Here is a 12,951-nt window from a genome sequence, read left to right on the forward strand (position 1 = left end):
AAAACCGGGGCTGCAAATGAACCTGGGTTTGGAGGAAGAATAGCCTGAGGTATGTTTACTGTTGTCTTTTGTATGGACTCAAGATTCTGGGCCAGGAAGTGAGTAAAAAGCACCTTTTTGATGGACTTAAAAGAAGTATAAGGATGTTTAATTAAGTATCAGAAAAATAATAGTAATTAAAATAGAATAATTTTATAGTTTATATTAAAGTGTTAGCGTAGATTTTCTGGGTGGCTTCTTTAAGTTATTACAGTGAATAAACTGATAAAAAAAAAATGGTACAAGCATATATTCCAGACCGTGGTTTTACATTTCCGTTATTTCTACTTCACTTTTCCTTGGATCTTTGTGATGATGTTCTTGGTTGTAACAGATGATACCTACAGGAGAGGTTTAGACAATTATGCAGTAACAGACACATGTTGGGTTTATAAAATCACTTCAGTTACTTCTTTTCCTTTCCTTCTGGTTAGGAAAAAGACCTCATGCTTGCTTTTGCAAACTGGTGAACACACTGATTGTATCTGTGAAAACTGTGGATGGTCTGGAGCAAGTACGCCCCAAACTATTACTGCAAACAGTTTTGGATCCTGAAGCTTCCCTCCTTCTTGCCTCTCTCCTCTCCTAATCCATTTAACACAAGTATTAGAAACCAGAGGGCAACCACATACTGTTTGTATTGTCGCATACTGTTATTATATATAGTTCAGCCATATGATTACAATTTAGTTTTAATCTTAACAGAATAACATACCTGCATGCACCCTTACAAACGGATGTCACACGTTTCCAGGGGACTTGGGCAGATTAAACCATGGCCTAGGTAGCTAACAACACTTGATTTTTCCTTCAGGATCTTGTGTTATGTTACTTAAAATGCTGTTTCCCATCATCTCACTGATAGCATGGGAACATCCTCCTTTTAAAGCAGTGATTGTGCAACAGTAAGAAGTGTAGGGCTAGATCGGTTAAAGGTGTTAGAGCCTAGAGAGTCAGAACAAATCCAAGTGGGTTTTCTGAAATGTGCATAGTTGCATCATTCTTGCTGCAGTTACTGACCTGGTAGGTTCCTAGGCTCTTTGTGTACTTAGTTACTTTCAGAAGTTGTCTCTTGGATCCTCTCGGAAATGCAGTTATTCAGGGAAAAAGCTTTGAATTCATGGTCACTTCTGGATTTTAGATGGTGGTGTTACTCAAAACTGTTCTTTCTTGTGCAGCAGGACTATTATAAAAGCTCCCCTTCAGCAAACCCTGTGGGTGCTGTACGTGATGCTGTGACATCCAGGCTGTATTGTTACCACTTGTCTCTGTTATCTCTGTACTTTAAGCCCAAGGTTGTCTTCTCAGTTTTTCTTTATCTACAATCCATCTGCACCTAGATGACTGGCAGAGGTGTGGTCTGACATGTTCTTGAACCACAAACCTCATTTCCTAAATCAAGTTTAGGGGCGGGGGGCGGGGAAGGCAGCTGGAAACTGAGCTAGAGTAAAAGGAGCAGTTTGCAGGTCCTGGCTGTGGCTTTCTAATACCAGTTTGTTTCTGAGTAGCATTAGCATACCTTGCTGTTAAAAGTAATATGTATTTAAGGCTCTGCTCTGTTCTGAAACTGCCATTGAAGAAGAGAAACAATTTCTTTGGTTCATTTTTTTTTGTTTTGTGTTTATGTTGTTGTTTTTAATTTTCAGAGCTGCTTTGAACTCTTCTATAGTATGTATCGATCTGAGACTGGCTAAAGCCCACAATGCAGAGCTCATATTGACAAATACATGTTTGTCTTAAAGAGAAATAACTGTCTATTCCAACCAGCCAGTTGTTTTTTTAATGAATGTTTTTTTAATGAATCATCTGGTTAATTTGGTCTGTGCTGTTTGCTGATAGTGAAGCAGTCCTTTCCTAGCCAAACACTTTCTCATGTGTGCAGACTGTCGTTTCCATTATTCTTTACATCAAAGTAGTTAAAAATATTTGTTTAGTGAACTTTTGTGTTTAAACACACATCAAAAGCTAGACCAGCCTTTTACATATTTATTTATAAAGAGGAAGCAGGCTGATGTAAAACCTCCCTTGCCCAGTGTTGATCGGTAGGAAGGTTTTAACTATCGCAAGAGTTATTTTGAGTGCTGAGCTTTGTGCTGGTTCTGATATTATCTGTGGGGTTGTAGTTCTGCATACCAGGGTCTAGAGCATAGGGTAGTGGGTTACTACAGTTGTGTAGCCGCAGTTCCTTGGTACTCTTGACTTGAATAATTTCAAGAGCCCCTGTTTCTAACAACAAAGGAAAATTTTAAGAACCAAAACTTTCCTTGCTACAGGAAGGTATGACCAAGTGAGGTGTTAAGCAGCTTTCTGAAGGCGTTTATTTTGTCAGTGTGAACTTCCTTCCCTCTCGCCGCTCTGCATGTGGGGTTGCATTGGCTGAGTTTTAATTGACATTTTTATATCATCATTGACTGGAAAATGGATTCTTTTATGGAAAAAGATGGAGGAAATATTTTTTTGTTTGTAATTGGAATGAGAAAGATATCAAATATAGTTAACTATCCCAGATTGCATGTAATTAGTTATATCCTTGCCTCTATCAGTATCTAGTAAAAGGTTTCTTAGTGTATTAAAACACTCTAATGCAGGCTTGAGCAAACAGAGTGAATAGTATCAAGAGCCTTTTAGCCAGCAGTGGGAAGTGTGGGTTGGCCTCAGAAATTAGCTTTAATAAAAGGCACTCCTCACTACTTTGCTTTCTGCTTTCTTCTTCTCTAATGAGCATTAACTAGCATCCAAAACCCAATGTGAACGAGCAGATGTGGGAGGGAGGAATAGCAGCACACCGAGCCTTTCATCAAAGGGATATCAAAGCGTTCTGCAGCTGAACCTGGGAGGGATGTGAATATGCTTATTTTGACAGTTGGGGCAGCACTGAGGGTAAGCGGCTTCTTCAAGGTGAAGCAGGCTGGTTAAGGAATTCATACTGCAAATTCTTACATCAACTCGTTCAAGTATCTGTGAACACAGTTCTCCCACCTTGTTCACCTTTTATTTACTTTATTTTTTATTTTCCTTATTTCTATTTTTAATTAAAATGGAACCTAGTAGCGCCTGACCTTGTCCTTTCCACGGTGGCAATAAGGTGACATTTTTAGACGGGGACTGTTTGTTTGTTTGTTTGGTGTTGGCTTATGCTGAGAAATCCTAAAAGAGTTGTGAAAATGACATAGTGTCACAAGGCATTTCAACTGTAACCTGGAAATTGTCCAGGGAATTGCACCCCCCATCCTACCTCCTTTACTATCCATTTCAGTTATTCCTGAGCTGGGAAATTGGTTCCTGTGAGGAATGAGGATTCCTTTTCTGAATAAGGATTTCTCTGATTTGCTCCCATTCTGTCAACGTTAGATCCTTTAGTGTAACTGAGACGTGGTACCTCAGTAGTAGGAACTGGTAACCTAGCTCCGTAACTGCTTTATTTGCTGCCAGAATAATTTTCATTTTGATTTTATGCATCAGATCTTTAAAGAGAAGTGTCTTGAGCTATAATTCTAGAGGTGGGCATGCTCCTTTTTAATATTAATATGATCTCATAGAGTTAGAATGAAAAGAAGAGATATTTATTTCTCCACCCTGTAGAGAAACTGGTTGAAACAATTTGCACATCACAGAGAAGGTGCTCACTGGAAGATCTGGGCTGGAACTCCGGTCTGATGCCCTGTCTGATACCACATGGCTCCAGTGCTGCCCTTGTGCTAGGTAAGCCATCTGCTGAACCTCCATCCGGTGGCCAACAGACCAGACAGAACCTTCACCGCTTTCCTCCTCCTGGCCCCCAGAAACTGGAATTAATCATTGCACAGCTATTTTACTGGTTTTCCCCCTCTTTTGGGAACAATAGCTAAGCACTAACAGCAAACTGTGTGTGTGTGCTGGTAACAGCAATCATGGAGGCCACTGGTGTCTACACTGAAAAAGAGGAAGTTGAAAAATTCTTAAATACACTTAAATATTCTTGCTCCGTTTAGAAGGGGAGGGGGAGCTTACGCAATCACTTCCATCTTCTGGGGAGGAAAAGGCTGAATTTGGTACTTCCCTTGTCAGAACTTCTCATCTTTACATACACTAACAAAAACATTAAGCCTCTGCCTTGTGACTTATTCCAGAGGGACACTGCGAATGGCAAGGGTGGCGATGTGGGCCCTGGGACAGCTGAGGAGGCAAGGGTACCTTCAGCCTGGTGGCTGGAGCAGCCGCGCCGGGGGCGGGCAGATAAGCAGCTGACTAGTGCAGTCTTCGAGGAGCAAGGCAGAGCGGAGCCTTGGCCATTTTCTAGCTGGTTAATAATATTAACTGTTGCTGTGCAGGAGTGTCAGCTGGTAAGAACAAGCGGTGTTTCTGTGGAAAGGAAAACAGCTTCATCAGCAAAATTGCTTGAAGATGCTAGTCTCATGTTTAGGCCCTGGACTGGTTTCTGTTACTCGCTTGCTGGGCTGCAGACGTACGAGCGCTAGCTGGCTGTCACTTGCTCCTATTAGCAATGCAGAAGTAGCTGTTCCCAAGGCTGTCTTTGCCCCAGTGACATGAATATATTGGCATTAAGGCTGACGTAATGTGCGCCATCAGCACCTCTACGTAAGATGGGCCCTTTCCCCGCGGAGGTGCAGAGGCTTTGATGTGGCTGCATTCAGCTCGAGTTGAACCAAACCCAGACTTGACAGGTACAATTAGCTGTAGGTATAGCAAAGCTGAGGGTGCTACAGGGAGTAATTTTATATATATATATATTTTTTTTTTTTTATATATATATATTTATTTTTAAAGCTAAGTGGCAGCTTGGGAAGCGCACATTTTTCTTAGTGTTCTAGAAGAATAAGGATCCAAAAAGCAAACACACACCAGCAGCGAGAAACTTCTCCTGACTAAACAGAATGTATCTTCCCAGAGTAGTAAACTGTGAACTGGCAAAGTGTAATTTCCACAAAAATAAACGTGCCTTCGTATTCTGATGGGACAGCCTTAAACTTCAGGTTTCTATTTGGCAAACACTCCATATAGCAGCCGCCAGCTTGGTGGTGGTGCTGGGCTTTGGAAGACTGGTTTTGTTTTAAATTTACCCGTGTTAATTTTGAAGCTGCCTCTGAGATACAAGGATGTAATTTAAAAATATCATTATAGCCATTTCACAGAATTCTCTTCCCTCCCCCCGTACGACTTGTGCAGCTCTAATTTTATAACACTATGGGGTAGCAGTGAAATGAGTTATATGAGAAAAATTAGGTTGTGTATGGAGAAACTCCGCAGGACCAAAACCTCTGCGTGGTCAGTACAGTACTTTGTAGCACAGGAAAGGCTGGAAAGAAAGAAATGAATACTGGGCTCCAGGCTTTGACAAGTTTTGGAGCTTGAGGAACCCAGGTTTTGCTCTACCGTGTGTTTTCAGAGATCTAACCAGCTTTGTCACTGTATTAAATTCTGTAATTAGTATTTGCCTCAGTAGGTTTCAAAGTAGCCTGTCAAATACGTGCTCACAGGAGTAGCAAAACGCTCTATTTTTGTTTTTCTTTTGCTTAACAGAAGGCAGACTGAGATTTGTTCCTACACATTCAGATATGTTTCAGTCATTTAGAAGGGGTGGTTAGTTTCTGCATCATTGAATTTGAGACCTCTGTGGACAGTAGACTGCAGGAAGATGGTTAATTCAACATGATAAAAGTACGGCAAAGCATTCAGTTAATAAATAGCCTCACTTTGTGCTTCTGGGGCAGGTGGAAGATTCTATTATCTTTAAGTGGCTTTTTTTTTTAGACACGATGTGTTTGCTTTATTGCAGATGGTAGAAGTCAGGGAACAAAGGGAAATAAATACTCATGGGATTTGTTGATGAGGAATTATTGAAGTGGTCAGATGAAGCTAAGCTTGTGGACTTCCCATTCAGCAGGCAGTGAACTGATGATTGTCGGTACTTCAGTTATGTGGCATGGGACTGTGGAGAGTAAGAACACTCCTCCCCTTTCACGGGGACAGCGACAAGTTAGAAATCTCCTTTTAAAGCAAGTTTGAAATAAAAAGTAACACTAAACAGATTTTACCACGGTTTTTTTAGACAGCTGTAAAGAAAGTACAGAACAGAGTATGTCTTGTTATCAGTCCGATTTTTGTAAATGTTCATTGTAGTCACATCGCAGCAATCTTCATATAAAGTATCTGTATTTACTACAAACACAAGTATGGCTGAAAAGGCCTAACCTGGCAGGGGGCTGGCTTAAGCTGAAGTACAAGAAGCAGCCTCACCCTACTTGACATTGTTTTTCAATTAGGTTTGTTACACACTGGTCCTTCACATTTATACCAGCACCTTACCACAACCAATTCGCAGCTTCATAGAAAAGTGTGCTAAAATAAGGGTAGACAATCAGACAGCTAACCCAGACTTCCACAGGCAGCTCCCCCTCCAGGGGGAAGGGCTGCATCAGTTAAGCATTAAAAGCCATCGCTGAATATTTTACGAGTTTATTTTATGCTTTACAAAGCACTTTTTGCCCCTTAGAAATCGGTCTAATCTGTGGATCCTTTCCCATCCAGGTCAGCAGTTTGTATCCTGCCTAGCTACTCTGCTTTGGTTACTGTCTGGTGGTAGCTCATTGGCCCACGCAAAGTAAACTCGTTGCACAATTCTAGTCACATTATCCTCCTCTTAGAAGCGCACGGAGGTACATTAGCCAAAAGACACTGAGAACGAGGGACAAGCTGCTTTCAAACCGCTTCAGTCTGATTCCGAGCCAGAGAGGAACGTGTCATCTAACAAAACACCAACTCCACCAAACTCAGTGGCAGGTCTTAGAAATGTAACCCAGCACCTGCCCCTGTTTTGGCACAACTAACTAGTCAGGAGCGCCTCCGAGCTCAATAATCTCCACGCTCTTGTATGTTTTCATACAAAAAATTTAATAAATATTACTTTTCAAGATTTATTGCCAGGAACAACACATCAAAGATGCATTTTCATATAACACTAATATCACAATACAAGGTATCTTCATGATCTCAGTGGTTAACCACCGAGATTACTATGTTTATAAGCCTTTTGATCTTAAACGTCGTAATAGCACTTTGATTTCCTCACTTGTTAAGGCGGGCAGTGTAATCTATGGCAAACCTACACAGTGATCTTACTGGACATTCTACTGTTCAAGTATTCAACAACTAGCTTATTAGAATACTCCCTAAATGCAGTAGATTACAAAAAAAGTCAAATCTACAAGTGGTTCAGTATTACATATTCATGGTGAGAAAAAAAAAATAATCAGAATTTACAAAAGAAGATTGCTGTGTTTCCAACTTCACACGCTAATTTGATATTTTAATTACATGCAACCACTCACATTTCATCTACATAAAGTAATAGCTCAGTTTTGTTCCCTTAAACTGCTTCTTAGCAGATTCTCTGCCTGTCACTCGGTTTTCAAGTCTAAAGCAGCAAAAAAAAAAAATTTCCTAGTCTAATTCTCTAAACTGCCTCAGTCAGTACTTACAAATAGTCTTAAAGTGATGCTATGGAAGGTGTTTCAAACGTTTGACATTGTACAAAAACCAGCATCAAGGCGTGAAAGCCCATCCTATTAAAAATAAACTATTTTAGAACACCTTAGTTTTGGCATATAGGCAACATGTAACAAGAAAATAAATTCAAAATAGAGAAGCCACAAGCTTACAATGCTATCAAAAACCTTCAACTCTAAACACATACATATAAATAAAAAGGAATGATATTTTAAGGCTCTTGATTATTAAGTTAATAAATCAAATATACACAGTGATTAATAAAAAAGAATTATTTACATATCTATACAAACTTCTATTTTTGACACATTTTCCTCTTTAAATTCTTCATTTACCAGCAACTGCTGACAAGTTCCCCCCACCCGCCCCCAACAAAAATACAATAAAAAAATAAATAATAAACTTATTTTTGATAGTTGCTGTGGTTCCGAGCTGCAAAGGCACTTTCAAATACAGAACTAGTTGTACGTCACCATAAAACCAATATACAAAAAACTCAAATTCAATAAATATAAATAAAATGTATTATTCTAAAGAAACTGTAGAAATCGGGACATCTGGCAGAAAAAAAAAAAAAATTAACAGGAAGGAAGAGTAATAAGACTACGTAATACCTTATGAAACGTTGTTTCCATGATGTATCAGCTACAGCTGAATTGACACGAGGGCACTTTTGACTAGTTTTGCATAGATGTGAAATGCAGCACTTGGTATTCCAGCCAACCACAGCAACTATCATTGCCAGTGTAAGCCAGCTTGTCAAAACTTAAATTAACACAGGGATTCTAAGTAAATAATAGCCTTAGACTCAAATATTACACAACAGTTTAAGAACTACAAGCTCTTGAGTGCCTTTATACTGCTATTTAAAGGCCCTGCACGGCAGCACCCCTCTGTCTGCTATACGATGTACTCCATTCGGTTGAGGCTTTGTGCACTTTCCAAGTCTCTGTTGTCCTGTTTATTTGTCCAGTTCGGGTGTTTTGTCGGCGTGCTGTTGGGGGGCTTTTCCTCTCTGTCTACCAGAGTGTACGCTGGCTGCTTGGCGAAGCGGGCCTTCTGCTGGTGTTTGTCCATGTCGTCCTCCTCCACCTCTGAGTTGTGTGTCCTTATTTTGGCGATTTTAGAGTTTTTGTTTTCGTAGTCTTTAATGGGGACAGTATTTGCTCCGTGTTTCTCAATGGGGTTTTTTATCTGATTCAGCTGCTCCCGGACATTGTTGGTAGTGTTGTCGTCGGACACGGTGTGAGTGTGGCTGCTCTGCTTTCTGCGCTTTCGAATGCACCAGTAGAAAACAGTTACCAGGCAGCAGATCCAGGCCACTGTTAGGACCGAGCTCAGTAACGGCACCAAGAAATCTGGAAGAGAGATGAGAGCAGTTAACCCTGCTGCAAACCAAGTGCTCCAGGCCAGGCTTTCTACAGAGAAAACAAATATCAGGTCTTAAGCCTTGCTTTTTCACTGGGGTCCAGACAGTAACATAAGGATAATCCTGGCTCTTTTAGAACACAGGGTGTTTAGAGTGAGTTTAGGACTCTAAATATCGTCCTTTGGAAGTCATCCTTCCAAAATATCTTCCTTCCTGGACAAGTCATCCCACACAGGGTTCATTACACTGCCCTGCCACGGCTCCCAGCGCAGAGGGAGCATCTCCTGCCCTGAGGGCAATGGGCTCCCTACCCACTAGGGTCATTTCTCTCTCCACTGGTGGTGTCAGGAAGGTACCAGCGCCAGGCATGCACTATGTGGGCAGCCAATAACAGACACTGCCGACCTTAACATTTAATTCATGGCATCTGGACAGGGGCATCGCCAGGTAAATCCATGGCAGCGTTCAGAGCCAGGCACCACGACTTCACTAGCTTGCTTCTTCCTTATTTCTCCATGAAGAGGGCTGAAGAGCAGCAGCCCTTTTCACAGGTTAGGCCGTTGTTGTAGAGCATTTTCAGAACTTTTAAACTTTTTTTTAAGTAATACGCTCCTGGTGCAAAGCCTCCTTATTGTTCCCAGTTAACAGGGCCAAGAGGCAGAGATTCTCAGACTTGCTACAAATCTCAAAAGTGAGAAAAGCTTCACCTGCTTTGATCACAGTGAGCGTACGAGTTTGTGGAGACAAGGAACCGCTTACCTGTTTTGTTTTTAACCGGTCGCCGTTGTACTCTGACTTCCGCGACTGCAGCAATTAGCGTGTTATTACCATCGCGCTTACTGACAAGGTCAATAATCTTATCTGTGATGTCTTTGATTGGGTTTTCATCTTCCCCTATATCTTCTGCAGACTACAGAAGAAGTCATACAGTTAATGCCAAACGCCCGGTCAGATGCGTGGGTAATCTGCTACCTATAAACTTTCGCAACCAGTTAAGGCTCCCAGTACTTTTAATACTTAAACAAACCAGAAACATCAAAAAGCCCAGCTATGGGCAGGAACCAATCACGCAGAATTTCTGTCCCTTTAAAAGGAAGACAAAACCCACCAACCCCACAGCACTGCTCGTGAGAGCATAACAGAAAAATGTTTTACCACCCTCTTACAGTTGCCACCGGATGGTAGCTTTCAGGTACGCACGTGTAACCAGGATTTCTTCCCTGGTCTTAAAGGGAATTGGGATGGAAACTAAACCACAAGAAGTGCTGACAAAGCCAGGAATTACGGTTTTTATGAAATCCACATGTTGCACACAGAGCCAAGCAATTAACTACTAAGACATTTAAAAATATTCCAGGAATACTTACAATAGCAACATGTATTTCATTATTTGCCAAGTGTGAAGGCTCACAGGTAATATAGATGGAATATTCAACAGAAACATTCTTCAGAATATTCAGATTCCTCAATTCACTGCAAATGTGCTCAGTGGTAAGTCCCTGGAGGATACAAAAGAAGCGTTTGGGTTTTTTAAAATATATAAGCACATGAACACAGAGAGAAAATAAAGTTGTTTTTTTTTGCCCTCAAATAAGAGTTTAAGGGAAGAGGAGGGGGAATTCCCTCCAAACCAGCTTTTGTTCTTCTCTGGACACAAAAGCATTTAGGGTAGAAGTCTATATATTATTCCTTCTATACTTTCTGTTTTCTTTGATAGTAACAAAGCGTCAGCTTTTACTCTACTCTTACTAGTCAAAAAAGCTGGGAAGCAAGCACGTGTGTGCTGCAGCACAGCGCGCTGTGTTCTCTACTTACTGGTGCCATCATTTCTTTATTAAAGGTGAAGGTGATGTTGGCGCAGTTGTCTTGGTAGTAAGAATCAGAATTGCATTTGGTCTTCACAGGCTGTTGATTCGAAGGCCAACATTCGCCCACTGCAGCACAAGGGTGAGTGAAACAGTGGTCGTCTTTAACGGGAACGCACGCATGTCCAGCTGGGCATTCGTTGTGACCTTTGGCATGTATGACACAAGGTCGAGGACCACACCAAACCTAGAAGAGAAGAAATACCAGTAAGTAACCACTGGTTACGGGACAGAAGACAGTATAACCCAAACCACAGCAGAGCTGTACCTTAGAACAGGTGACCTTTCCGTTCAAACACTGACAGGTATTACAGTCATCATCCCACTTCGCCCCATCTGGCATTACTCGGACGCTGGTAATGCAAGGCCTTCCTGTCACTGAAGAGAGATTGAACAGTGTTATAAACTACAACAGGGGAAAAAAAAAAGTGTGTGTGGTGGGGGAACCTTTCATAAGTTCATCTACACTTATCACTAAGTTTGCTTCTTCAATAAAGATACTTGCTGTAAAACAACAACAAATAACCCTCCCCTAAAAACCCCATACAACCAGAAACCTGTTGCCATGCAATTATACAGCTCTTGCTACAAGTACTACAATCAGCTGTGACATCTGGAATACCTTCTTGGCACGCTGGACCACTACGACCTGGTGGGCAAATGCAACGGTACCCATTAATTTCATCTACGCATGTAGCTCCAAAGGCACAGGGTGAAGACTGGCATTCATTGATATCTATGACGGAAAGAGAGGAAATAAAAGTTACTCCATAGTATCTCCTATTTTGTCAGAAAAAACATCCCAGATTTGCCTGCTGGAGCTTTACGTTCATTTTCTAGTGTCTACTTGGAGACAGATTCTCATTAGCAGCACTGGTACAGTCTCAGAGCAAGTTCTTTGAAGTTTCTGCTGTGTGGCACTAAAAAAGATCAAAACCTGACCCCTATGGCTACTTAAGCTTTTCAAGGGCAAGGACACATTCCTTCTCACACAAACACACTTCCTCTCCTTTGACATACTCCAGTTCTGTCCCCCTACTAGATTCTTCAACTGATGACAGTTTTAAACCCCTTTCCAGTTGTATTGCTACTATGAAACTTCTATTTCCATGGCTGTTATTAAGTGCTAGTGTCCTCCTACCTGTAATTATTATTAAATTACAGGGAAGCACATACATCACCTCAGGGCTTGTAGGTGGATTATTAATTGACAAGGTTTTTGGCTGGCACGCTTTCATCTCGGGACAAACCTATGCCACACAAACACCTTCTAACAGGGAAAAGACTATCCTGAAGGGCATTTGCCCACTCAGCTGAACCAAGAGGTTTCAGCTCCAGCTGAAGGGACTTCCAAGATTTCTTTCATTTTCAGTGCAATTCCTGCCCTTCCCACACCTGCTACAGATCCAGGTATGGATACAGAAGGCACAGGACATCTATCATTAGTCTGATCTACCACTTAATTAAGATGATTGTCTCGCAACAAGATCCAAGGGAGACAAAGCTCAAGGTGGAGTGCCGTCGAAACACTTACTGATCCTGCAGTCAGGACCTGCAAAGCCTGGAGCACATTCACAGCGGTACCAGTTGTCTCCATCCACACAAGTGCCACTATTATAGCTATAAAGAAAAGTCATTATACACGTTAAAAAACTGCTACAGATAAAAAGAATCTAGAATTCTAAAGCAACCAAAAAAAAAAAAAGCAAAGGATAAAAGATAAACATTAAACTTACCAAGGATGAGGACTGCAGTCATTTGTGTCTGCAAAGCAAAGACAGACAACATTAACTAGGCAGACTTTGGCTAATACAACTCTACTGTCAGTAAAGAATGATCAAACTTCCCCTAATGCCCAAGTTACACTTAGCTCAACTTTAACAAAAATATGCTGAAATTCTCTACTAAATTGATTCCAGGCTTCTACCACAAAATTTGTTAACTACATTGTGGAACACATGTACACAGGAAGAGATCCTTGTAAAGAATCTAACGGGGGAAAAAAATGTGTAAGCAGACAGAGCTGCTGGTGGAAAAAGAATGCGGGAGAAAACAAGACAACATCTGTCTCCACTTAGCTCATTTGCAACTTTCTCATGCCCAGGTCAAGGCTCTATCACATAAAGTCAATAAAAACAGAGATTCAGGTGATGCTAAAGCCTACATCAAACA

The 12,951-nt window shown here is 41.2% G+C and overlaps 1 protein-coding gene across 1 annotated transcript in view; it reads right to left on the reverse strand.

Moving 5' to 3' along the window:
- Window positions 1-6,906: 6,906 nt before the first annotated feature.
- JAG1 (jagged canonical Notch ligand 1) overlaps window positions 6,907-12,951 on the reverse strand; it is a 36,083-nt gene continuing 30,038 nt past the window's right edge. Inside the window, exons 19-26 of the mRNA XM_068408053.1 lie at window positions 12,516-12,543; window positions 12,314-12,399; window positions 11,402-11,515; window positions 11,048-11,157; window positions 10,730-10,966; window positions 10,282-10,413; window positions 9,674-9,824; window positions 6,907-8,903 (exon numbers count right to left, since the gene is read on the reverse strand). Of these exons, the coding sequence (XP_068264154.1) occupies window positions 8,446-8,903; window positions 9,674-9,824; window positions 10,282-10,413; window positions 10,730-10,966; window positions 11,048-11,157; window positions 11,402-11,515; window positions 12,314-12,399; window positions 12,516-12,543 (1,316 nt within the window). The 3' untranslated portion in view covers window positions 6,907-8,445. The remainder of the gene's footprint in view (window positions 8,904-9,673; window positions 9,825-10,281; window positions 10,414-10,729; window positions 10,967-11,047; window positions 11,158-11,401; window positions 11,516-12,313; window positions 12,400-12,515; window positions 12,544-12,951) is intronic.

Source organism: Nyctibius grandis, chromosome 1, assembly GCF_013368605.1.
Source record: "Nyctibius grandis isolate bNycGra1 chromosome 1, bNycGra1.pri, whole genome shotgun sequence".
Classification (NCBI taxonomy): domain Eukaryota; kingdom Metazoa; phylum Chordata; class Aves; order Nyctibiiformes; family Nyctibiidae; genus Nyctibius; species Nyctibius grandis.